We start from the raw sequence: 27,753 nt of genomic DNA, 5'->3' as shown, positions 1-27,753 counted from the left end.
GATAGTCAGAGTGGTACAGCATGGAAACAGGCCCTTTGGCCCAAATTGCCTACACCAACCAATATGTCTCAGCTACACTAGTCCCACCTGCCTGAAATTGGCACATATCCCTCTAAACTTGCCCCATCCATGCACCTGTCTAACTGTTTCTTAAACGTTGGGATAGTGCCTGCCTCAACTACCTCCTCTGGTTGCTTGTTCCATACTCCCACCATCCTTTGTGTGAAAAAGTTATCCGTCAGATTCCTATTAAATCTTTTCCCATTCACCTTAAACCTAGGTCCTCTAGTCCTCAATTCACCTACTGTGGGAAAGTGACTGGGCAGGAATATGGCCAACTGAAATCATTTTGTGATTAAATAGCATTTAAATTTTACCCAAGGTGAAGAATTTCTGGAAAATTGCAAGATTTTTATTCAACATCACATACATTGATTCTAATATCAGTATTAAGGAACTGAATTAAAACATACAATCAGGGGCTTCAAGAGAACTGAAATAACAAAGAGAACATTTGCTCAGGAAAGCAGCTGTATCATTACATAATTTGCAGGTTAATAGTTGACATGCTATGCAATCTCCAACATCTGTCTTAAACAGGCTAATATAATTTTGCAAATTGGTTAATTAAAACCTATCAAATCCTAACCTGCTTTCAATTATGCACATCATTGCCAATAATGGAGTTCTAAAGTTAGTTGGAGATTTGACAGCATTTCTTCAAAACATGTAAAATTTTACAAATTCCTTAGCTTTACTGCTAAAACTATGCAGGAGCCTCAAATGGGCAAGTTATTCTCATTGTCATACAATAAGTATCATGGATTAGCTTATAGAAAACAAAACTAATTCTAGTGCAAAACAAAAATGCTGGAGAAACTCAGCGGGTCAGGAAATTGGGAGTCAATAACGGTGGGATCAAGACCCTTCACTTGGAAGCCACTGTAATTCAAATTATTTGTTAACAGCAAGGGATCATTTCGTCAATTCAAATAGAAAAAATTGCAACTTTTGCTGGGCTTTTTATTTTCGTCATGTTTCAATCATAGTTTTGCTGTTCTAATACTTCCCTTTCTCGTGTTTTACACAAATTTTTATAGATTTGCGTTGCTATATTGTAAATGTAATGGCAAATTTTCAACTTTCTCAGTGTCCTCCTTTCCAGTTGCCATTACTTCACAGGTACAGTAGGAGTGATTTTACGCAGACCCAATAGAACAGATCTTCCCGTCGTTATTTCCAGTTTAGTTGGTTGTTTATTGAGGTAGTTGTACAAACAAAGGAATGAACGTACTAGGTTTTCCTAATTCTGCATGCAAGTTGTAGCTGGTTGCTCTGTCCCTGGTCTGGTGAGAACTGTATGCGCTTCCCTCCCTGTGCCCTTACATATATACCACCCTGTACATCTAATGACCGCCCCCAAGTGTCCAAAATAATATTGCAAGATATATCTAAGCAAAATAATATGATATGCCAACAATTAACATAAATGGCTCCTACAGTAAACATGAAGGAGCAATGCATAAAAATAACATTCAAAATTAGCATTTCAACACCAAGATACTAAATTGAAAGTAATTGAACAAAATGATATTCAATATTCAACAGTTCATGTCACTCGAGCATGCCCTATGAATAATAAGATACAGATGGAAGGGCAGTTTACGCACAAGAAAAAATCCCACCAATGTACTATAGAATAAATAGAACGTGGGTGTAAATTTGGTCACAGCCAAAGATGTGTTTGAAATATTTCAGAAATCATAAAATCAAAATACATTTTTTATCCAATGGGATGATAAAACCGAACACTTTGGACCATGAGTAGTACAAACAATGTTATTCTGAATGTTCTTACACCATGTTATGGAATTTAAACATCCGAGTCAATATAGCTAATATTGGCAATACTCCTGCTCTCCACTGTCAGAATCCACTTCATTTGAAGTAATAATTTCAGAGATTTTATTGATGGAAAAACGATCAAATGTATAACTGAATCACAGTCGTTCAGAGACAGAGCTGACAGATTTTGATGAACTGAATACTCTTTTAACATTCATACTCTTACACCGTGAAAGCAGAATACACTTGCCCACTTAAAAATTTTAAATAATTGCTCTTGAATAACATGCAATTATGGGAAAAGGAATCATTGAAAGCAATGGTGCAAATCCAAATACTTCCTGAGGAAACGTATCATGGTGTCTCAGGAATGTTTATTCTGCTCACTACCCAAAGTATTCCAGTATTACCATCTTTTAACACCATTGAATAAAGTTTTATGTTGATTTGGTATTTTTGACACATTTCAATTATAGGGTGAAATCCGGTGATTGACTAGTAAAGAATTCCACACACTTTCAGCTTACTTTCCTTCAAATTATCTGCATCTCATCTGACCATTTCACACCATTAAATGCCTGCGGATTTATTCATCTAATGATTTCCTCCTACTTCATTCTCATCAATTGTCTACTTAATTTTCCAACATTCAAAATGATCGAGGTTATCTTTCCAACACAATGGATGCTAAGCAAATTCAAACTGTTGTTATTCCTTAAAACAAAATGTATGATCCTTTTCCCACTCACATTGCACATTTAACCCAAGAATGAACTTCAGCTGCTTTTGATTCTCTCAGGAAAAGTTTGACATAAATATGTACTGATCGCCAAAGAGAATCAGGACAACTGGAAAATATATACTCGTTCCCATATCATTACTGCACAACAGGTATTTTCCAGATAAATTTCCCCATCATTTAACCAGCATTCTGTCTTGATGAATACTAGCATTTAAGTAAATAGGCACGATTTTATAGAGATAGTCCTTCCACCCACATTATTCTTATCTGGATGCAGGAAACTTATCTTACTATCCTTGAGTACCCTGGTGCTGGATAAGAAACGGGATTCTGGCACATAAAAGTGAAGAGGTTCATAAATGATAAGCGTGCAAAAACATTAAAGGCTGATTAAAACATCATTGTTTAAGAGGTCAGTTCTTTTTTTAAACATTTCCACACTCACAGATTTGGGACCTGTTGGTATTGTACTGCTTAATTAGCAATGTCAGCATGGCCTTGCAAAGTACAGTGCAAAATGGTTTACAGAAATGTCAGGAAAATTCCAAACTTGCCAGTATTTACGAGTGTGCTTGTCAGCTACAAAGTGGAATAACATGCATTTTTCAGAAAAATGCAGAGTGCTGGAATAACTCAGTGTGCCAGACAGCATCTCTGGAGACACGGATAGACAACGTTAAGAGTCGAGACCTTCTTTCAGACTGATGGAGGACAAATTATGCCCTCCAAAATGTTTGAGACAAAGACCCGATATTTATTTATTTGCCTCTATGCTCCACAATTTGTAATTTGAGATTTGTAATAGAATACTTCTCAGTATTTTCCACTCTTTGTAATCTCATTTGTCCTTGACACTCGAGTTGCCAAACCAGGCTGTGTTGCAACCAGTCAATATGCTCTTCACCGTACATCTGTAGATGTTCAGGCGAGTATTCATCAACATGCCAAATCTCCTCAGTTTTCTAAGTAGAGGTGTTGATGGGCTTTCTTTATGATTGCTGGATCCAGGACAGCTCTTCAGAGAAACGTACATCCAGGAACTTGAAGCTGTTGGCTCTCTTCACCACTGACCCATCGATGAAGTCAGGAAGTCAGGTTTGTGGTTCCTTGGTCATCCACTTCTAAGGTCAACAATCAGTTCCTTGGATTTACTGACGTTGAGAGCAAGGTTGTTGTTTTAGTACCATTCGATCAGACAATTGATCTCCCTTCTATACTTTGACATAATTCTCCGTAATTCACCCAACAGCAGTGATATCATCACAAATGTAAACATGGAATTGGAACTGTATCTGGCTAAAAAATCATGGCTATAGAGTGAGTTGAGTAGAGGGCTGAGGACACAGCCTTGATGTGCTGATGGTTATCGAGGAGGACGAGTTGGTGTTAATTTGTACCGATTGTGTTCTGTAGATGAGGAAGTTGGAAACTGCTGAGTTACTCCAGCATTTTGTGTTTTTTGTTCAAGATTCCAGCATCTGCAGTTTTTTGTCTCTATTTCTTTTATCGTTCATTTTCAACACAAGCAGATACCAGTATAGCTTCTATGAAGGAACTTCTTTGGGGCCCCATTAGCAAACAATTTTCTTTGGGGTTTGGGTTTGAACAAAGGGGACTATGGAGCCATGAGGGAGGAGCTGGCCAACGCTGACTGGAAAGATACCCTAGCAGGGGTGACAGTGGAACAACAATGGCAGGTATTTCTGGGGATAATACAGAAGATGCAGGATCAGTTCATTCCAAAGAGGAAGAAAGATTCCAAGGGGTGTAGGGGGCAACTGTGGCTGACAAGGTGAGTTAGGGACAGTATAAAAATAAAAGAGAAGAAGTACAAAATAGCAAAGATGAGCAGGAAGCCAGAGGATTGGGTAACGTTTAAAGAGCAACAGAAGATAACTAACAAGGCAATACGGGGAGAAAAGATGAGGTACGAAGGTAAGCTAGCCAAGAATATAAAGGAGGATAGTGAAAGCTTCTTTAGGTATGTGAAGAGGAAAACATTAGTTAAGACGAATTTCATTGCCCTATCTAGGACATGACAATAAACTCTCTTGACTTGGCTTGGACCCTTGAAGACTGAAAAGGGTGAATTTATTACGGGGAACAAGGAAATGGCAGATGAGTTGAACTGGTACTTTTTATATTTGTCTTCACTAAGGTGGACACAAACAATCTTCCTGATGTACTAGCCAGAGGATCTGGGGTGACGGAGAAATTGAAGGAAATCCACATTCGGCAGGAAATGGTGTTGGGTAGACTGATGGGACTGAAGGCTGATAAATCCCCAGGGCCTGATGGTCTGCATCCCAGGGTCCTTAGGGAGGTGGCTCGAGAAATAGTGGACGCATTGGTGATCATTTTCCAATGTTCAATAGATTCAGGATCAGTTCCTCTGGATTGGAGGATAGCTAATGTTATCCCACTTTTCAAGAAAGGAGTGAGAGAAAAAACGGGGAATTACAGACCAGTTAGCCTGACTTCGGTGAAGGGAAAGATGCTGGAGTCAATTATTAAAGAGGTAATAATGGGGCATTTGGATAGCAGTAAAATAATTAGTCCGTCAACATGGATTTATGAAAGGGAAATCATGCTTGACTAATCTTCTGGAATTTTTTGAGGATGTGACTAGATTTTCAGAAAGCCTTTGACAAGGTCCCACACAGGAGACTGGTGACTAAAATTAGAGCACATGGTAGGTGTTGACATGGATAGAAAATTGGTTGGCAGACAGGAAGCAAAGAGTAGGAGTGAATGAGTCCTTTTCAGAATGGCAGGCAGTGGCGAGTGGAGTGCCGCAAGGCTCGGTGTTGGGGCCGCAACTGTTTACCATATATATTAATGATTTGGAAGAGGGAATTAGGAGCAACACTAGCAAGTTTGCGGATGACACAAAGCTGGGTGGCAATGTGAACTGTGAAGAGGATGTTAGGAGGTTGCAGGGTGACCTGGACAGGTTGAATGAGTGGGCAGATACGTGGCAGATGCAGTATAATATAGATAAATGTGAGGTTATCCATTTTGGTGGCAAAAACAAGAGGGCAGATTATTATCTCAATGGGGTTAGGTTAGGTAAGGGGGAGGTACAGCAATACCTGGGTGTCCTTGTACACCAATCACTGAAAGTTGGCGTGCAGGTACAGCAGGCAGTGAAGAAAGCTAATGGAATGTTTTCCTTCATAACAAGAGGATTTCAGTATAGGAGTAAAGAGGTTCTTCTGCAGTTGTATAGGGCTCTGGTGAGACCACATCTGGAGTATTGTGTACAGTTTTGGTCTCCTAATTTGAGGAAGGTCATGCTTGTGATTGAGGCAGTGCAGGGTAGGTTCACGAGATTGATCCCTGGGATGGCGGGACTGTCATATGAGGAAAGATTGAAAAGACAAGGCTTGTATTCACTGGAGTTTAGAAGGATGAGGGGCAATCTTATAGAAACATATAAAATTTTAAAAAGAGTGGACAAGCTAGATGCAAGAAAAATGTTCCCAATGTTGGGCGAGTCCAGAACCAGGGACCACAGTCTTAGAATAAAGGGGAGGTCATTTAAGACTGAGGTGAGAAAAAAAAACTTTTTCACACAGAGAGTTGTGAATTTGTGCAATTCCCTGCCACAGAGGCAGTGGAGGCCACATGACTGGATGGATTTAAGAGAGAGTTAGATAGAGCTCTAGGGGCTAGTGGAGTCAAGGGATATGGGGAGAAGGCAGGCACAGGTTATTAATTGGGTACGATCAGCCATGATCACAATGAATGGCGGTGCTGGCTCGAAGGGCTGAATGGCCTCCTCCTGCACCTATTTTCTATGTTTCTATGTTCTATCTGGTGGTCCTTGTTCATCAGTCAATGAAAGTAAGCATGCAGGTACAGCAGGCAGTGCAGAAAGCGAATGGCATGTTCGCCTTCATATAGGATAGGAGCAAAGAGGTCCTTCTGCAGTTGTACAGGGCCCTAGTGAGATCACACCTGGAGCATTGTGTGCAGTTTTGATCTCCAAATTTTAGGAAGGACATTCGTGCTATTGAGGGAGTGCAGCGTAGGTTCACAAGGTTAATTCACGGGATGGCGGGACTATCATATGCTGAGAGAATGGAGCGGATGGTCTTGTATACTGTAAAAATTTAGAAGGATGAGAGGGTATCTTATTGAAACATATAAGATTATTAAGGGTTTGGACACACTCGAGGCAGGAAACAAGTTCCCGATGTTGGGGGAGTCCAGAACCAGGGGCCACAGTTTAAGAATAAAGGGTAATCCATTTAGAACGGAGATGAGGAAATACTTTTTCACACAGTTGTGAGTCTGTGGAATTCTCTGCCTCAGAGGGCGGTGGAGGCCAGTTCTCTGGATACTTTCAAGAGAGAGCTAGATAGGGCTCTTGTTGACAGTGGAGTCAGGGGATAGGGGGAGAAGGCAGGAATGGGGTACTGATAGTGGATGACCAGCCATGATCACATTGAATGGTGGTGCTGGCTTGAAGGGCCGAATGGCCAACTCCTGCACCGAATGTCTATAGTAAACAAATATAATATTTGTGTCAGAGTGATTTCCTGTACCTGGAATTATTATTTGAGTTTCTGCGTGCAGATTTTGCTGTATTGGTTTCAGTAAAAGTGTGTCATTTGTAAAATTACTATTTATACCTTCTACAGTCATATTAAAGTCATTAATGTGTGTGACAAAGTACAGCACCACTCCCTGTAGGACACCACCCGTCACACCCCTCCCCACAAGTTTCCTACCTTAATTAAGATTCTGATAGAGAGGGCATATATAAATTTTCTTTTTTGAATAATTATTACCAAACCAGACATAAATAATATATATTGTAAAAAAAATTTAGGGTAACAATTTAGTTTTGGGTTTTTTTTTGCATATTTTTTTTAAATTCTCGAGGCTTGGAATTATTTCATTGATTGCACCACTTACTATCAAAAAAGCTTCAGTGTTTCAAAGCAGATGCTTACAAAACCAAATTGAGTTTGAATTAATATACCACTCTGCAGTCCATCATCAAATTAGGTGAAATCCTACCTGGTTAAGTTGCATCTAGTGTCAATTAAATCATTTTCGACGTCCAGGAGGCTGGGAGGCAGCCGACATTCCACCGACGTCATCCTCTTCAGACGCAGAAGACTAATGCAGAATTTAGCCCCCATCTCTTCTAACTGTCTTGTCCCTATTTGTTGTCCCTTCAGAAAACATGAGAAAAATGCACAGAATGTGTTACCAGATGCATTGTTGCTGGTGTAATGTTCATAGTTATATTTCAATTTGAGTATTTTTTTCATGCGTTTTAGTTTGGTATGTATTAGAATTAATGAGTAAAAAATTCCTGCAGATTTTAGCGTGTGAATGCCTGAAATATTTTGTTACATCGTGGTTTTTTTGATACATTGTCAATGTTCTTCTTCGCTTGATCTGTCCTGGAGCAATTATCATGGAATTCACCGGAAGCAGCTAAGTACCCAGGTGTGGAGCTCAGATTAATATAATTTCATACGAATATAATTTCAGATTATCAATATAATTTCAGATTATCAATATAATTTCATATATCCAACACAGGTGTTGGATATATGAAATAGAAACAGATCAGGAGACAGTAAAAACAATTTCATCAGGATTCATACGTTAGAAATCTTAAACATTTAACATCGTAGAGGAGGAGGGGTACAAAATTATGTTGTTCATGAATGCTGTGATCGGAGACACAAAATCAATGACTTAGTTACAGAAACCAAAATGTTGATAGTCCAAATTGGGGTAATTTCTTTCAGAGAAAGGGACAAACCCAATGAAAATTATATTTTGCCTTATTACTATCCAGGCAATAACATATTAACCAGACATATCAACTCAAATTCTACCTTGAAAATTGCTGGTATGGATGCAATATCTTGGTGCCAAGGAACAGGCAGAATTGAAGGATAGGAAAGGGATTAAGCTTGACACCAAAAATAATAAACACTGTTTTAATCACAGAAGTAATGTCTTCCTGTTAAATTTATTCTATTTTATAATCTTAAGATATTCTTCTTCAGAATCGCATTGCAAATAAAACTAGAGAAATTTTCCACATGTAAAGGAAAAAAGCAGATGATTTAGTTATTTATAAATCATTTAAATGCTAATCTCTATTAGTTTGGATTATTCAAGATAGTTTCAATTCATGGGGATACAATTTGCAATTTGGGGTTGTTTTAACTTAACTTGTGGAAGCTGCAAAATGTATTTAAGATTTAGCTTGTCAAGTACACAGAAACACATTAAAGCAGTAATGGTAGTATTTTGAGGTAGGTTGTAACATATTGCTCATTCTTAGTTGCCCTAGATAGATAATAGTAGACTTTTTTCTTGATTCATGGTATCAATGTTTGAAGCAATTGATTAGGTTGTTAGGCCACTTCGGAGCAGTGAAGAGTAAACACATAAGTGATAGTCACATCTAAGCCCGTCCAAGCAAGGACAACTGACTTCCATCCACAATTTAGGTCGCCTTATTATAGGAAGGACGTCAACAAAATAGAGAGTGTACAGAGGAGATTTACTAGAATGTTGCCTGGGTTTCAGCAACTATGTTACAGAGAAAGGTTGAACAAGTTAGGTCTTTATTCTTTGGAGCGCAGAAGGTTAAGGGGGGACTTGATAGAGGTCTTTAAAATGATGAGAGGGATAGACAGAGTTGACGTGGATAAGCTTTTCTCATTGAGAGTAGGGAAGATTCAAACAAGAGGACATGACTTGAGAATTAAGGGACAGAAGTTTAGGGGTAATACGAGGGGGAACTTCTTTACTCAGAGAGTGGTAGCTGTGTGGAATGAGCTTCCAGTGGAAGAGGTGGAGGCAGGTTCGATTTTATCATTAAAAAATAAATTGGATAGGTATATGGACGGAAAAGGAATGGAGGGTTATGGTCTGAGTGCAGGTAGATGGGACTAGGGGAAAATAAGTGTTCAGCAAGGACTTGAAGGGCCGAGATGGCCTGTTTCCGTGCTGTAATTGTTATATGGTTATAATGAATATAGTAAAATAGCTGAGTTTTTTGAAGAGACAGTGGTTCTTAATTTTCAAACCAAAATGTTTATAGGCACTAAATAAACTAGGTCAGAGTTGTTTGTTCTGGCTGCAATCTTGGAAAATATACTAGCTCTGATTTTTCTCATGAAACAATGTTGAAGGTGGCAGTGCTCTCAGCTACTAAGGAGTTAGCATTGAATTTAATATTTCGACTTACTCTTCTGGATTTTGGGGGTTGTATCCTCGTTTGGATTCTTCATGCTGACTGGTTGTTCACAATGACACCACTAGTGAGGGAGGAGTGGGGGGAAAGGGTTTGTGATGCCTTTGAGATATTTATAAGCTACAAATCGCAATAAAAACTCTACAAGGTGGTTTTGGGCAATTGCAAATACAATGAACAGATAGCACAGTTAATTTATTGTGGACTAAACATCTGCAGATATTCTATTACAGATGGAAATGCAAGTCAATTCCTTGTGCTGCTATAACCATTGTAAATGACCAGATGTTGGAAAATGTTTTTCTGATGCATAAATAAGTACTTCTCTCTCACAACAATGCTAGACCAGTAACAACCTACATCTGCTCAGGTGAAGAAATAATGATAACTATGGGCTTTTTAAGAACAGTGACATTTTGTCATGGAAACAGGTTCTCATTTCAAAATTAATGAGCTGTGTATCTGGATAGTAGCTCTGGGACATTTTAGTTATTCATTTCCATTACTTAACAGCCCAGGTAGGGCTATTACACAAGGTACCAAAGTTAAAGATCCTGAGGATTGATTTGCACTTTGGATAATTTAATTTTTAAGGCAATAAAGTATTAAAATGTAATGTACTTACAATGCAGCTGCCCGAAAACTATGATCACCAGGTGAAAGAATAGCTTATTTCCAGCAACAGTACACAACACTAACCTCAGCAACTATGGTCTTCTATAGTCTGTGTCTTTAGTTGCATTAGATCAGTTTTGTACTATTTCATTACCTTATATTACAGTTATTAATTTATTGTCCTCTTGATTATTATATATTTATGTGTGTTATTGTGATTACGGTTAAGCTGTTGAAAGAAAGTATGTCATTGTTCTGGTATGGGTAAATATGATAATTAAACACTCTTGACTCACCTGACTCTTGACTTTGAACATTTTAAATAAATATTACCCAAGTATTAGGTAATGATTATTTTACCTACCTAAATAATTATTTTACCCTAGTAAAATGAATCGACAATACAATGTCTTTCTAACAAACTAAAATAACATAATTATGTATATATTATACCTATACGGAACACTATATGAATGAAGATAGGTTATGGGCTGAGACTAGTACAGCAATAACCACCCCAGAAGACAGCATGAATGGAACGTACAAATAATTTATAATCAGATCATATGTAGGATACAACTAATTGCTTGCTTCGAATATCTGCTAACAGATGGCATCAACATATAAAATGATTAAAAATATCAAAGATTAGAAAATTTGAGAACAAATTACATTTCATCCAAAACATCAAATATTTAACATCTTGAATAGTTATATACACTGATGATTTCTATATTGTGGGAATAGTGTGAGGAATGAGGAAAGAGAAATAAATAAAAACTTAGAAATACAAATTACCATTAGTGAACAACTTGTTTTCCTGTAAAAAATATATCATCATATACTCATTAAAAGTCTGATCTTGTTGTCTTGACATCTTCGCAAAAACACTATGCGGTAACGATAACATTTTTACATATTTTGATTGACATATTTCCCCTCTAGCCGAGATCACCTTATCTGAACATTTTATGCTTTATTTCTCGACTTATCACTGATTAAAAGTAAGAATTTTAAAAACATCAAAAGACTTTGAATTAAAACGACCATAAAACGAAACAAGGTGCACTGATGACGAGCCTGCACCGCCATTCATAGCTCGGCTGATCAGCCGTATCTCGTACCTGCCTTTTCTTCCCTCTGATCCACTTGGCCACAAGGCCACATCTAACCCCCCCCCCCCCCCCACTCTCTGTGTGAAAAAAGTTCTCCTCATCTCGGTTTTATTCACCTTACTCCCCCCCCCAACCCAATCTAGCCTGTCCAACCCCTTAAGAATTTTGTTTTCTATAAGATCCCCCCTCCTCGGGTATATTATCCAGTCACACACCAGGACTCAGTCTGGATTATTCACAATAATGTCCTTCCCCCAAAACTGCCCCCAGGTGTGGTCTCACCAGGTTACAACTGCAGTAGAACCCCCTGCTCCTATACCCCTCTTGCTATGAAAGCCAATTATTCACACTCCCCCCTGCATTATTCACACTCCCCCGCCCCCGGGTTATTCACCGTTTTTGCCACTCGCACTCTATCCCCCCACTGCATCTCAAGAAGGCAGCCACCCACCATCTCTCCTCTCTAGCATCCTCCCCAGCTTTCACTACAATAGCTCGGCTCCCCTTCCACCCCCTCCCCGCACCCGAGTGGCTCACTACCCCCCCCACCTCTCACACTACCCCCCACCTTCCTCCCCCCTCTTATACTCCCCCCCTCCACTCTGCCTCTTTACCATGCCCAATGCACAGTTGGGGGCTATGCGCGAGTGGATAGGGCGGGATGGGGGAAAGAAGAAGCAAACCATCTCTAATCTACCCCCCTCCCTCACTACCCCTCCCCTTCCCCGCCCTCCCCTCCACCTCAAGGGGGAGGGGTTAGTGTGTGTGTGTGTGTGTGTGGGGGGCGGTTAGTTAGTATGTGTGTGTGTGTGTGGAGTGTGTGTGTGTGTGTGTGTGTGTGTGTGTGTGTGTGTGTGGTGTGTGTGTGTGTGTGTGTGTGTGTGTGTGTGTGTGTGTGTGTGTGTGTGTGTGTGTGTGTGTGTGTGTGTGCAGGACACCCCCCCCCCCCCCGCAACCGCGCGTTTAGTTATATATAAAGTTACAAATTAAACCAAGATAAAACATATCGCAACACATGGAAACATTTAGTGAAAATCATTCCATTGTAAAATGCATGTTTTTTTTAATGCTCAGATGTACAGATACATCTAATATTTTAGTTAACAAAGATCTAAAATGTTTTTGCTTTCATGAATGCTGCATGACATATGTTTTCAGAGTTTGGTGATTTTATTTTTGAATAAAAGTAGTTTTGGTGTCTTATCCTTCAATTTCATCTGTTCCCTGGCATCCATTCCAGCTTTTTCAATGTAGAAATAGTGTTTGCATTGATTAATATATTCTCTTTCCATCATGTCTGATCTGAACATAATTCCGTGAATTCAAACATACGCAAACACCAATTGATTATTATGAATGTCTCAAATGATTACACAAAATCATTTCTATATGGGGGATTTTGAATTTAAGTAAACCTAAGGTATAATTTAGCTAATTTAGATACAATGAGCAAACGCAGCCCTCCGAGTCCTTGCTGACCAGCGATCCCCACACATTAACACTATCCTATCATACTAAGGACAATTTACAATTATAACAGGCCAATTAACCTACAAACCTGTACATCTTTGGAGTGTGGGAGGAAACCGGAGATCCTTAAACAGAAGGTATGAACATTGTCTTCTCCAATTTCAGGAAGTCCCTGCTTTCTCCCTCTTTCTCCTCCCCTTCCCAGCTCTCCCACAGCCCATTGTCTCTGCCTCTTCCTTTCTTCTTCCCACCCTCCCCCACATCAGTCTGAAGAAGGGTCTTGATCCGAAACGTCGCCTATTTCCTTCGCTCCATTGATGCTGCCTCACCCTCCGAGTTTCTCCAACATTTTTGTCTACCTTCGATTTTCCAGCATCAGCAGTTCCTTCTTAAACAAAAGGTTTCGGGGATCATATTGAATTTTAGTATTTGAATGCCAAAAGAGGTAAACAAGATCACAAGGAATCACTAGGATGAAAAATGAGCAGGTTCTACAATTTGTGAGAGATTGGGCATCAAAATTTAAACTGAAGCAATATATTTTTAGCATAATATAGGCATGAAATGCAATTTTCTCTTTCACCTTGTATTTTCCCTGATCGCAGCCACAGTATGTGCTTTCCATTGTATAGCTCCTCGCCACACCAACTTCACGCCACACAACAACCCGCGCTGTGGATTCCTTGGACTTCTCCACCACAAAACTGCAGCTGCTCATGCAGAATGCCGGTGCAATTTGGTTCAACACCTTTGGCAGAGTCTAGATGACCAGATATCAGGAAAAGATAATTAAAAATTAGATTTACTGAACGTTTCCATGTGTAAATTGAATTCTAAAGATACATTTGAATGTACTGCCATTTTGTGGCAATGGAGAAAAAAAAAGTCAAGCCCAAATATCTAACAATACTTTCAGATATAAGCATAATGTTACATTTCAAGTATTTAAAGTATTACAACAATTTTGACAATATGCTGACTATGCAGAGAAACCATAATGAACTATGGACTCAAGCTTCACTACTGACTCAGGACCATTTTCCCAATCTGGGGCAAGGTTCTCTTCACAACAACAGCTGAGAAAAGTTGACTGTTTTAGGGGATACTGAAAAGAGGGTATTAAATCAAAAGAGTATCAAGTCAAACACTTGATCAAAAGTGTTGGCCAAAACTGTTCAGTGAGACTGATGTGGCTCAAATTTGTAATGCTATGTTTCTCCAAATTTTAGTTCTGACAACCATAAAATGAAAGTGTACATTTAACTAAAAGACAAGGAATTAATTAATATTCCAACCAATTTGCAATACGATTAACCAATATATATATATTTTAATGTATAAGCAACTCATGTCTGAGATATATTTTGCTGTTTTCCTTGAAAGTTGAAGAAAAAAAAAATATTTTATCAAACCCTAGTCATGCCTAATAAAAATGTAGTGCAAATTTTTTTTCAACGTTATACAATAATAAGCAATAATCAGATTGATGCTCTTGTGATATAGAAGATAAAAGCTGTAACTATGTAGTTTACATTGCATTTTTTAAAAGATTATGAATTGCAATCTGTCATTTGAATTTTCTGGAGATTCCTTAGAAAGGTCAATGCCTCTGGCCTCACCTAGATGATTGCTATATCTATTAATTGTACTGCCACAATATTTTTCTACACTTGTCCTCATTAAGCAATATTTGCAATTCAGCCGCCCTATATTGCAAGAAAGTATAGTCTCTTTGAATACATTTTCATCTCTGCAAAAATATAAGGTATCATGTAATTTAGTATCACCAAAAAGTAGAGCATCATGTTTGTTAATTTATTTAGCCTGGGTTATCTACCACTGGCATCATTTGAACCTGAATGGCTAATGAATGCATATGACAGATTCACACAGAGCCTGTATTTGCATCTATTTGCTAATAAATGCAATTGTAGTCAGTACAGGGAAGGCACCAATGGTGGCAACAGCAAGCCACATCAGATGTGGTAGTATTGTGTTTTTGTTTCTGAACTAGCATCTAAAGTAAAGAAAAATGATCTGAAGACACTTCTTCAAATTACACCACAGATATAGAATTTAAAATTTGGTAAAAAAATCCGAAACAAAAATCAAGTGTCAGCAATGGTGACTGTGATAATGATGTTAAAGGTGTTTTGGATAAGTATATGGCCATTCTTACTTTGCCTATTTGTGAGTCCAGACCCACCAAAATCGTTCACTCTTAAATGCCCTCTCAAAACATCAGAGGAAATCTAGAATGAGCGGTAAATACACATTTATCAGCAACAACCAAATCCTTTGAATAAAGGAAGGTGATAAATGATTGGTGAGAGAGCTTGGCTTCAAAAAGGAAAATGTTCAGGGTACAAATTTCAGAATGCGAGCAATGTTAACAGTGGAATCATTAAATTCATCATGAGGAGCAGGGCACAAGTCAAGCGCTGAGAGTATCCCAGCAAACCACAGCCAAGCCCACCAGCAGGCCCGGCTCGCCAAGGATGGGAGACCTGTGTGATAGGTCTGGCTCACCCACTGGGGACTCCAAACTCGGTCCAGAACCACTGACATCGACGGGACCTGCACCGCCAAGAACGGGGAGGGCCACCGCGAGCAACCTCCGAGAATGTAGGGGTACCGTCGAGAGTGAGTGGGAACCGTTGAGAGACCGCTTAAACCATAGGGGGATTACTGAGAGGGTAGGGGCCTCGTGCCTCCGAGTAGGAGAGCCGCCAAGAGCTACAAGGTGGGGAGCCACCAAGAACGAAGGGGGCACGGCAGGGAGCCATCAGCTGCCACGTGCGGCTGCGGGCAGAAGATAGGACCGTTTGGTGAACTTTTGTAACTTTGTCGGTGCCAGAAACGTGGCGACTTTTGTGTGCTGTTTAGATGAGGTCTACAAAATTATTTTATTGGGTTGTATGCAAATAAAGCATTTCACTATACCAAGGTACATGTGACAATAAAGTAGAATTAAATAATTGAAAGCCCGAAACAGACATTAGTGTTCTTCTTTATCAAGTGTCAGCCATGGTCAACAAGCACAAAGGTAATGGGTGAACAGAACTTAATGCAAGCCAAGATATAGGCAGCAAGGCTTTTGGATGACAGATTTTTTTTTTAAGTGAGTACTTCAAGGAAGGTTGATCAAGTGTGCAGTGGAAGTGGCAAGTCTAGATTTAATAAAGGAATGATTGGAAGTTTTGAGACGTGATGGATAGGCCAAGTTAAAGGGAGTTGCTAATAAACCATACTTAAGGCAGTTCTGAAAGCCTTTTTCTTGGAACACATAAAATAACAATAATCAGTAAAGCACCTTGTAATAAATGAAAGTATTCCAGCATTATAGTAAAATAATATAAATGCGAGCAATTCTTATCGAATAAGCTGCCTTCTTTGACTGAATAAAGCAGCAGTTTTAGCTACTATACTGCCATGAGCAAAAATAATTACTTGTTCTTGTAAATTTAGAAAAATAACATTTAAATTGGAAGGACAGCCAAGCACATACGCACCCTATACCCAAGGTCTTCCTGAAGGTCACACGAAGAAGCACTAACATCAGTTTGCCACATTGTCTCCTTAATGCTGCAGCCATACATGAAGACATTTTTCTTGCGCGAATGACCATGATAGTCACAAAAAACCTGTTGAAACAATGGGCAAAATAATTATTAATCTCTTTCATTTACATGAAAATTAATTACATCCATATACACCACCCATTTGTTTGACAAAACCATTTCACAGTTTTTGTTAATGTATCGTACTACATTAATACCCGTGCTTACGATGGGAAGACCAACCTGAACCATGACACTGTCATTACATAATTAAACCACTGGGTGGCTGCCAGCCAATTTCTCAACTGCAAGTTTATTTCCCAAGTTCTGAAACCAACTTGATCATTTTAAAAACTATTTTGTCTGGAATTCATTTGTTTTATTTAGTTAAATACATTTTTTGCTTTAGCTTGTTAATTGTTTATTTGTCCATCCTCCTCAGCCACTCCCATGCTTTTCACTTGGTCATTCGGCCACATCCTGGGTGTTGGCTCAACTAATTCAAGTCAAGTCACGTCAAGTTAAGAGAGTTTATTGCCATGTGTCCCAGATAGCACAACGTAATTCTTGCTTGTTGCAGCACAACAGAATATTGTAGGCATAATACAGAACAGATCAGTGTGTCCATTAAAATAACTTGAGTAAAAATTTACTATAGAGCAGCATTCAAGAGTCAAGAGAGTTTTATCATCATGTGTCTCAGATAGGACAATGAAATTCTTGCTTGCTGCAGCACAACAGAATATGTAAACATAATACAGAACAGGAGATAAAAGTTCAATGTGGCTGTACACCATAGACCATATATATACACATCAATAAACAGATAAAGTGTAATAGGCTGTTATAGTTCAGAGTTTGTTTGATATCATATTTATTAGCCTGATTGCTGTGGGGAAGAACCTGTTCCTGAACCTGGATGTACCAGATTTTAGGCTCCTGTGCCTCATGGCAACAGAGAGATGAGTGTGTAGCCAGGATGGTGTGGGCCTTTGACGATGTTGGCAGCCTTTTTGAGGCAGCGACTACGAAAGATCCCTTCATCGGTGGGGAGATCAGTGCCGATGATGGACTGGGCAGTGAACACAACCTTCTGCATCCTTTTCCGCTCCTGGACGTTCAAGTTGCCGAACCAAGCCACGATGCAACCAGTCAGCATGCTCTCTATTGTGCACCTGTAGAAGTTCGAGAGAGTCCTCCTTGACACTCTCCGTAATCTTCTCAGGAAGTAGAGGCGCTGATGTTCTTTCTTTATGATTGCATCAGTGTGCTGGGATCAGGAAAGATCTTCAGAAATATGCACGCCCAGGAATTTGAAGTTTTTTACCCGTTCCACCATCGTCCCAATGATATAAACGGGATTGTGTGTCCCTATCCTACCCCTTCAAAAGTCCACAATCAATTCCTTGGTTTTGCTGGTGTTGAGGGCCAGGTTGTTGTGCTGGCACCATTTGGTCAATCAGTCGATCTCATTTCTACACTTTGACTCGTCCCCATCAGTGATTCGTCCCACAACAGTGGTGTCATCGGTGAACTTGATGATGGAGTTCGCACTATGTCCGGCTACGCAGTCATGAGTATAGAGTGAGTACAGCAGGGGGCAGAGCACGCAGTCTTGACGCGCTTACATGCTGATTGTTAATGAGGATGACACCTTTCCACCAATACGGACAGACTGTGGTCTGTGGATGAGGAAGTTGAGGATCCAATTGCAGAGGGACGCGCAGAGACCCAGATCTGAGAGCTTGGTATCCAGCTTGGAGGCGATGATGGTATTAAATGCCGAGCTGTAGTCAATGAATAACAGGCTGACATATGACTTTTTGTTGTCCAAGTGGTCCAGAGCGGAGTGGAGAGCCAGTGATCAATGCATCCACCATTGATTTGTTGTGGCGGTAAGCAAACTGCAGTGGGTCAAGGTTCTTATTGAGGTAGGAGTTGATATGCGCCATAATCAACCTCTCAAAGCACTTCATCACCACAGACGTTAGTGCCACTGGTCGATAGTCATTGAGGCACGTCACCTTGCTCTTCTTGGGCACCGGTATTATTGATGCCCTTTTAAAGCAGGTGGGAACTTCAGACCTCAGAAGTGAGAGGTTGAAAATGTCCATAAAAACTCCAGCCGGTCTGCACAGGTATTTAGAACACAACCGAGTACACCATTAGGTCGAGGCGCTTTCCAAGGGTTCACGCCCCTGAAGGATCTCCTGATGTCGGCCTCTGTGACTATGACTGAAATACTATCACAGCGAATGGGGCTCGGGAAGGCATCAGTGTTCTCCCTATCAAAGCGTGTGTGAAATGCATTGAGCTCGTCAGGGAGTGATGTTTCGCTGATATTTGAGCTGCCTCCTGATTTTGCCTTGTAGGAGGTGATGGCATTCAAGCCCCGCCACAGTTGCCGAACATCCGTCTCATCCTCCAGTTTGGAGCAGAAGTCCCTTTGAGCCGTTTTGATAGCCTTACCAAGGTCGTATCTGGACTTCTTGTAGACCTCTGTATCTCCAGACCTGAATGCCTGGGGTCTGGTCTTCAGAAGAGTTGGATCTCATGGTTCATCCAAGGCTTCTGGTTAGGAAACACTCGGAAGGTTTTTGTTAGGATGCAGTCCTCCACACATTTCTTTGTGAAGTCTGTAACGACTGTGGCGTATTCATTCAGGTCCGGTGCCGAGTCCCTGAACATTGCCCAGTCTACAGACTCCAAACAGTCCTGGAGTTGTTCCTCTGCCCCCCCCCCCCCCCCCCCCCCCCACCCCCCGGACCAGCTCTGTACAGTCCTCACGTCTGGGGATGCTCTCTTCAATTGCTGCCTGTAGTCAGGAAGAAGCAGTGTGGTCGGATTTACCGAAGTGAGGGCGAGGGATAGAGCGATAGGCATCCTTGCTGGTCGTGTAGCTGTGGTCGAGGGCGTTTGGTCCTCTGGTGCTGCAGGAGACATGTTGGTGGAAGTTAAGGAGCGATTTCTTTAGGTTGGCTTTGTTGAAATCCCTGGCTATGGTGGTAAACGCCTCGGAGTAAGCCTTCGGGCGCTTGTTGACCATGGCGTGTAGCTCCCCCAGTGCCAGATGGACATCTGCCTGGGGTGTGATGTTGACCTCGGTCAGGATGATGGAGGTGAATTCCCTCGGTAGGTAGAAGGGATGGCACTTCACCACCATGTGTTCAAGGTGTGGAGAGCAGGAATTGGATAGGACTGCCACATCTGAGCACCATGAAGAGTTGACCATGAGGTCAACCAATTCATCCAATGACTTCTCAGCCTGTGAACATACCAGACCGCCAGCTCCCGATTGCTCCATCACAAACAACGACTACAATCATTTCTATTTATTGATCTTTTGTCATAATTTGTCATATTTTCATGTCCATCTTTATGCTGGCAGTTGGAGGCCAGTGATGAAACTTCAAGGAATCGATTGAGACCTGGCCACTAACACTCTTTCCCCCGTACCCTGTCTGCTTACAGTTTTCCTCAGCTCAGCAAGTCTGATAATGTTAAAAGGAGAAACTTTACCATCAAAATATATGTCACTAATAAGACGAGGGGCCAAAGAATTAGAAGGAACGAATTTGAGTTATTTTTAACAATTATAGTGAAATATTATCACTGAGTGTGCCAGGGTCACCTAGTTGCATTGTCCTTGACATATGCAGGAAAAATGAATGTTTCCAATGAATCATCCAAAGCAAAGAGATCGGTGCTGGCAATTCAGATCAATGGAATTTTATGAAGAATTAACTCATAAGAGGAAGCAGAATTAGTTTTTATTAAGTTCACTTTTTCCCCCCAATATAATACTTTATCAAACCAATGGCACGTTTTTCTGATGAATATTCTACCTAGCTGAGGAATGAAAGTTTTGAAATAGGGATAAGTTTGTGTTAGCATTGGGTATTCCCAAGAACGTTAATACAGTGACACGCAGAGTAAAACTCCATTTACCCTGCCCAATAATGTGAAGATGTGAAATGAATCCACTGGTTGCTAACCATTTTAACTCCCCTTCCCATTCTGGCCTTCTCAATTGCCAGAGTGAGGCCACATGAAAACTGGAGGAACAATACCTCATATTCCCTGTGGGTAGCTTACAACTCAACAATATGAACATTGACTTCCCCATTTTTATAGACACCTCCCTTTCCCCCCTTCTTTTCCTGTGCACCACATGGATGCAAGATAAGTTTGATTGACCAAAGGCAATTCTTGAAGACTTGACTAAAATGTGTAGAAATACTCAGCTTTTTCTTAATGACAATGATGTTTCTCTAAAATGTAGGTGTTCACTACTTATGAATCTCAAGATGCCAGAAGCTTTGGAAGTCAGATGTAAAGTACTCCAAGTAATTGTTTAATTATTCTACAAATGGTTGATCTATGCATAATATTTGTTTATTCCAAGGTGGTTTTCTCCACTGATCTATCGAAGAACTAATATTGAACACGAGGAACATGAAAGTTTTCTTCAGTACAGCAATTGTCTGATATTTTAGTTTTATTGTACAAATAATAAAACATCAAACAATGGCTCAATCTTCCTGACAAGTGCACGACTGAGCCTTCCCTTCCATAGCCTAAATACTGCTAAACATCACTACAATAGTCAAAACTCCATCCTTTGACATTTTACCAGGGTACATAAATAACACGAACGACCCAAGCTCCAACTCATGTCTATTATAAAGTACAAACACTGCCATCTCAGACTTCAGTTAAAACTAAATAAACCACAACCTTGGCTTATCGACAGAAACAATTCCTCCAATCACACCCACCACAGGTTCCAGTTCTTTCCTGCCTTGACCTCTCAATAATATTAATTTTGACATAATTAGGAAAATCAAGTAAAAATTTGATTGCATTAAAATTTCTAGCACTTTCCTCATAACAGATCAACCCTGTTCCCAGAATCAGAAATCAATGGACATCTCATTCATTACTTTAAATGACCCTTCACTGCTCAGTCTGTCAATGCATTAAGTAAACAGCCACATACATGCAACTTACAATAATTACATTATGACCTACAACTGGTTACCTTTTCCATTTCACAATTAATATCATTGTTACATTTATTAAAACAATGTATTAAAAATAGTACACCTTTATAAATGTTTTTCACCTATGGTATGCATATGCATATGAAATAATTGCTTCACAATTTTAACTGCAAATAAAATACCATCCCACTAGCCTTTCATCCATATAAAGTTATAACATGCATATACATGTATCTAGATATTACATTTTGGTACAAATCCTAAAGATTTAAAGAAAAATGGCAAAAAGTGACAACAGTTTATGGTTAGTTGTTTTCAACATGCACTGAAAAAAAATTAAGATTAAAAAAATCATATTAAATTTGGGTTCTGGTCAATTAAAACTCACGCTTTGCAGCTTTCGAACATCTCAATACTGAAATAAAGCCAACCTTGCCTATTAATGATTTGACAATTAATTGCAAGAGTAGCAGCAAGTGTGCTTCACTGTCATCGGGAATAGTATAATGCAAAGTGTATTTTAAACATTGGAACAGAAAAATAGGTGCAGGAGCAGGCCATTCGGCCCTTCGAGCCATTCAATATGATCATGGCTGATCATCTAAAATCAGTATCCCGTTCCTGATTTTACCCCATATCCTTTGATTCCTTTAGCCCTAAAGAGCTAAATCTAACTCTCTCTTGAACACATCCAGTGAATTGGCCTCTACTGCTTTCTGTGGCAGAGAATCCCAGTTTCACAACTCTCTGGGTGGAGAAGATTTTCCTCATCTCAGTCCTAAATAGCCTACCCTTTATTCTTAAACTGTAACCCCTGGTTCTGGACTCCCCCAACATCGGGAACATTTTTCCTGCATCTAGCCTGTTCAATCCTTTAAGAATTTTATATATTTTGTGGTATCTGGGCATTTTGTGCTAATTACAAGAGGGTGGCACCACTTGACCTGGTACCATCATCTCTCAATCGACAGTCTCTCTAATAATCAGCTGATATCCCAGTCTTCCTCTGCACCACCCCAATATGAACACCAGAATCCAAATTTCCCTTACACGCCAATGTTAATGCCAGCATTCCAATTTTCCTCCCCCGATTCTAACCTCCACGAATGTTACCCCTACTCATCGCTACAGCTTTAAGCTGGTTTAAGCTTTTGGTTGCTGCCTTCTGAACCCAGCCTCTGAATTGACATCTATTCACCAATTAATGAATTGTGCGTCAGCCTTCAAATGTGAAATTTCTGGGCATATATTGCAGTCATCAAATTTACATTTTTATTTATCACAAGAATTTTACAATGTTATTGACCCTAACTTTCTTTCTCCCATCTTTAAATATATGGGTTTATTCATAAGACTGGTAAAAATACACATTTTGGTAGCAAGTAAACACCGATGCAACAATCCATGATCTAAATATATAAGGAAAGAATATAGTATGCTAAAATGCACATGCAATTATACCAAATGATACCCATTTTTTCACCCATTATAATATGGTCACAGGTCCTGCTACATATATACAAACACTTAATGGATATAATGCTCATATTAATTTGGTTATGAATAATTTCATTATGGTATTTCAACCATTTTTAAATTAGATTGTTTAAAAAACTATACTTCTGTTTGAATGGTTTAAAAATACTTAGGCAAACAATTGGATAGAATTCTATTTCAATTCTATTTCTACCTCAATATTTCTAAAAGTTTGTTTCAAAAGTATTGGCATTAAGGAAAATTATGGATTATACCCAAGATGTAACAGTATGAAAATCATATCGACGGAATTTCCAATCAATGTTGTAAGATGTTATTTAAAAAAAGCTTTAACTGCAGGAAACAAATGCTCCATTTAAAACTCCATATGAAATTGCACACAAATGAGTGTGATTCATAGCAAAAGCAAAAAGGGGGCTTTCTGACTCAACTGTACCAACATTTAAAAAAAAACACAGAAGTTGTGAGTGCTTAAATGGTGGTGCTACACAGTTTCATTTACCCCACCAACAGGATTTTTTTTTTCTGGATGCACTTAAGATGTGAAATAAGGCAAATCCAATATTGTTTCTGACTGCATTTATAGAATTCTATCGTATTCCTTGGCTACATACCAGGGGGGTACGTTGTATACTGGCAAGGTACTGCAGCAAGCCCTTGGTATGGTAAATCGTTGGATGAAGTTCAGGGTGAGGGGTTAACCATTGACGGTTGAGATCTTCTCCACTTAGTGAGCAGCGATGGCTACAAAAAAAACAGAAGTATGAAAATACTTTTCAGCAACTATTCCTTCTTAGGTTTAGCATTTATTTCTTCACCTCTCATCTGCATTAAGTATTTTGCTGATTCTACAAGAAAAATATGGAACATATTGGCATAAATATCAATCTCAATCCCATGTATAATCATATGGCTGAAGGTTGAGATTACTTGATAGAAGTATATAAAATTATGAGAGGCATAGATAGGGCAGTCAGAACTTTTTTTCCAGGGTTGTTATGTCCAAACAAGAGAACATAGCTATAAGGTAGGATTGATAGAGTCATAGAGTGATAGTGTGGAAAGAGGCTCTTCAGCCAAACTTGTCCACACCGGCCAACATGTCCCAGCTACACTCATCACACCTGACGGCGTTTGGTCCATATCCCTCCAAACTTGTCCTATCCATGTGCCTGTCGAACTGTTTCTGAAACATTGGGATAGTCCCAGCCTCAACTACCTCCTCTGGCAGCTTGTTCCAAACACCCACCATCCTTTGTGTGAAAAAGTTACCTCTCAGATTCCTATTAAATCGTTTCTCCTTCACCTTGAACCTGTGTCCTCTGGTCCTCGATTCCCTTAGCCTGGGCATGAGATTTTGCACATCTACCCAATTTATTCCTCATGATTTTATACACCTCTGTAAGATCACCCCTCATCCTCCTGTGCTCCAAGTAATAGAGCCCCAGCCTACTCAACCTCCCTATAGCTCAGACTCTCTAATCCTGGCAACATCATTTTAAATCTTAGGGAGGAGGAAGTTTATCGGAGCTGTGCGAGGAAGTTTTTTTTTTTTTTACAGAGAGTGGTGGGGCCTGGAACGCATGCCAGAGATAATGGTGGAGGCAGATACAATTGTGGCATTGAGGATGCTTTTGGAAAGGCACAATATAGTTTTTTTTTTTGGGGGGGGGGGGGGGGGGGGGGGGGGGGAAGAGAGAGAGTAAAGCTGGAAAAGGGGGAGGCTTAATAACTCTCCAACATCTTTCTTCTCAACTACAACATCCATTGTTTACTGGATAAATATTTTAGAACAATCTTCGGTGGTTCAGCAGTCTAATATCCAGTGCTTACCTTAATCTCTCAATTCTTTCTTGATATAAAAGACCCCTGTATCATCCCTCTACTTGCTTGAGTAGAGGTGCCACGTTCCTAATGCAAGTGCAAAATTCTTAAAGGGCTTGACAGGGTAAACATAGGGATAATGTTTCCACTGGCTGGGAGTTCACAGTCCCAAGATAAGGAATCAACCACATAGGAAGAGATGGCGAGTGAACCTTTGGAATTCCCCATTCAAGAACGTTGCAGAAGGTCAATCCATGAACATATTCAAGACAGTGAACAATAGATTTTTAGATAGTGAGGAAGCAAAGAGCGTTAAAGTAATGCTGAGGTACTAAATCAGTCATGATTTAATGGCAAAGCAGGATGAAGGGTGGAGTACCCTGCTCCTGACTCCATTTCTTAAGTTTTATTTTAGAATCCCAGAATGCAAACTATAATGGCCAGAAAAAAAAGGAAAACAGAAATCCAAAATAAATAGGCAGAAATATTCATATGCAGTTGTTTAACATTAATGGTAAACAATTTTCAACCTGAAACATTAACCCGCTTCTTTTTCCACAGATGACGTTTTTTATCCAGTCCAGGAGCTTTCTTAAAAACATTGGTTTCCTGTATTTCTGAAATATTTACTTGTTGTCTAAAGTAAAGACAAATACAATGCCTGTTTTTAATCTGGATTCTCCTGTCTCTGATGATCATTTCGCCAGGCTCATCTGTGAGAAGAGAAACAGAACTAACAGTTCAGGCTAAAGAACAGTTCAGGTTTATCAGAAAATGTTGAGACCTGAAATGTTAGTTCTTATTTTCCTTCTCACAATGCAGCCTGTCCTGCGAAGGATTTTCAGATAATATCTTCAGGAGCTTTCCTTGTTCATCATTATCTACACACGTGTACACATTTGTGTGATTGCAAACAAGTAAACTGGGAGCTCAGAGAGGTGATTAGAGAAGGGAATATGACAGAAAATTACCAGCTGAATTCTAAAAAATATAAAAAGGGAATATTAGGAACATATTTCATCATGATGATTGACCCCAATTTAACCATCAACCAGTAATATTCTAAACTTAATATATAGAAAATATTATCTCACCTTCCATTAATGACTCCATCTGGGTTCAGCATCGGGACTATTTTAAAAATATACGAGTCCCGCAAGCTTTGAGCTGTCAAAATATTGCTCATTAAAAATTCCAAAGTTCCTTTCATCACCCAGCTGGAGTTGCTCTCTCCAGGATGGACACGAGATGTTAAGAAAATGTAAGGCCGATTTCCTGCAAACATTTTTTTTAACGTATGTTATATATTTGAACCACAGCTTTACTTATCTATAATCATATAGCATGACAAGACAAAAAAAGGGTCCATACAAAACATTCAGCCTCCCTCGGTAGCCTTGATTTACGATCATTTAGGGAAAATTTGAGGTGACCAGGAACCATGAAATTATATGACAGTAATATGCACCACAATGAAGTCAGAACATAACAGTAGTCAAGTCAAGTCAGATTTATTCATCACGTGCTCAATAAAGTGCAGTGAAATGAACTTGCCAGCAGCGGTACAATCAAAAAACACATAATACACAATAAAAATTGAACACAAACAACCACCACAGCATTCCTCACTGTGGTGGAAGGCACAAAGTTTAGTCAGTCCTCCTCCATTCTCCCCCATGGTCGGGATCACAACCCTCCGCAGTCCCCGTTGCAGGCGGCCAGATGTGCAGACAAGGTAAGTCCTGAATCGATGCTTCCCTACCGGAGACCGCGGCTTTAAGATGGTGTAGGCTGCAGGCCGGCAGTTGATGATCTAAAGTCCCCGCCGCGTCGCGGTTAGAAGCACCGCAGACCGCAGGGCCGGCGGTCGGAGCTCTTCTCCAGGGATCCCCGGCGAGGGATCCCGCTGCGGATAGTAAGTCCCCGCCGCGCCCGCAGTTAGAAGTAGGCCGCGGGCTGACGGTCGGAGCTCTTCTCTTCCGGGGACCCTAACGAGGGATCCCAGGCTCCGGACACCGCGCCAGTTGGAAGCACCGCAGTCCGCGGCTTCAGGCTGCCGCAGGCCAGCGAACGGAGCGCTCCCTTCCAGCAACCCGCGATGAAAAAACCTACGCTGCGCCCGCTGCTGAAGCCCCGGGCCCGACTCCGGGAAAGGCTGCATCGATTCTTTGTGTTAGGCCGCGAGGGAGGCGACATGGAAAAAGTCGCCTCTCCGTGGAGGAGGTGACCGAAGCGGTTTCCCCCTTACCGAGAAACATTAAAAACACACATTGGGACATCCTAAAAAAACAAAAAAAGTAGAACTAACTAACACGCTGCTGGCAGGGCAGCCGGCTCGCAGCGCCCCCCACCGACCATCTAGTACCAATAATATTTTTCTGGAAGCTTTACCTTTACAAGCACTTGACATTAAAGCAGGATACTAGTAAATTGGAAACTGGTCATTAACCAGTATAATTAAATCCTAATCCCATTTTAGAGGTGATCAGTCTGCAGAGGCTTTCTGTTTAATCTTTTTGATAATTTGATAAAATGGTTGATAATGCAAGTAAAACATAGCCTTGCCTTATTTTTTTAAATAATATTTCCTAGCATTCCAGGAGGGGGTTATGTATAAACACAGCTGTAATGTCTACATGGTAAAACCAAAATGTATAAAAATACCCTTTAATAAAATCTGACAATGTGCACTTTAACCACATGTGATTTTTTTTCTACTACAAATCTCAAATTGTGGAGTACAGAGGCAAATAAATTAATGATGGGTCTTTGTCCCAAACATATGGAGGGCATTCCACTCAATGTGTATGTTCAATAGTCAAATAAAGAATCCAAGTACCAAATG

At 40.0% G+C, this 27,753-nt stretch overlaps 1 protein-coding gene across 5 annotated transcripts in view; it reads right to left on the bottom strand.

Moving 5' to 3' along the window:
• Positions 1-27,753, bottom strand: part of agtpbp1 (ATP/GTP binding carboxypeptidase 1) — a 217,711-nt gene that overhangs the window by 16,334 nt on the left and 173,624 nt on the right. For all 5 annotated transcript variants that reach the window (XM_055632933.1, XM_055632934.1, XM_055632935.1 and 2 more), the window contains 5 exons: positions 26,003-26,183; positions 23,699-23,828; positions 16,537-16,668; positions 13,608-13,784; positions 7,616-7,773 (listed from right to left, as the gene is read on the bottom strand). In XM_055632933.1, the coding sequence (XP_055488908.1) occupies positions 7,616-7,773; positions 13,608-13,784; positions 16,537-16,668; positions 23,699-23,828; positions 26,003-26,183 (778 nt within the window). The remainder of the gene's footprint in view (positions 1-7,615; positions 7,774-13,607; positions 13,785-16,536; positions 16,669-23,698; positions 23,829-26,002; positions 26,184-27,753) is intronic.

Source organism: Leucoraja erinacea, chromosome 3 (assembly GCF_028641065.1).
Source record: "Leucoraja erinacea ecotype New England chromosome 3, Leri_hhj_1, whole genome shotgun sequence".
Lineage (NCBI taxonomy): Eukaryota > Metazoa > Chordata > Chondrichthyes > Rajiformes > Rajidae > Leucoraja > Leucoraja erinaceus.
The sequence above is the reverse complement of the archived record's forward strand: the minus strand, read 5'-3'. Positions and strand labels throughout refer to the sequence as shown.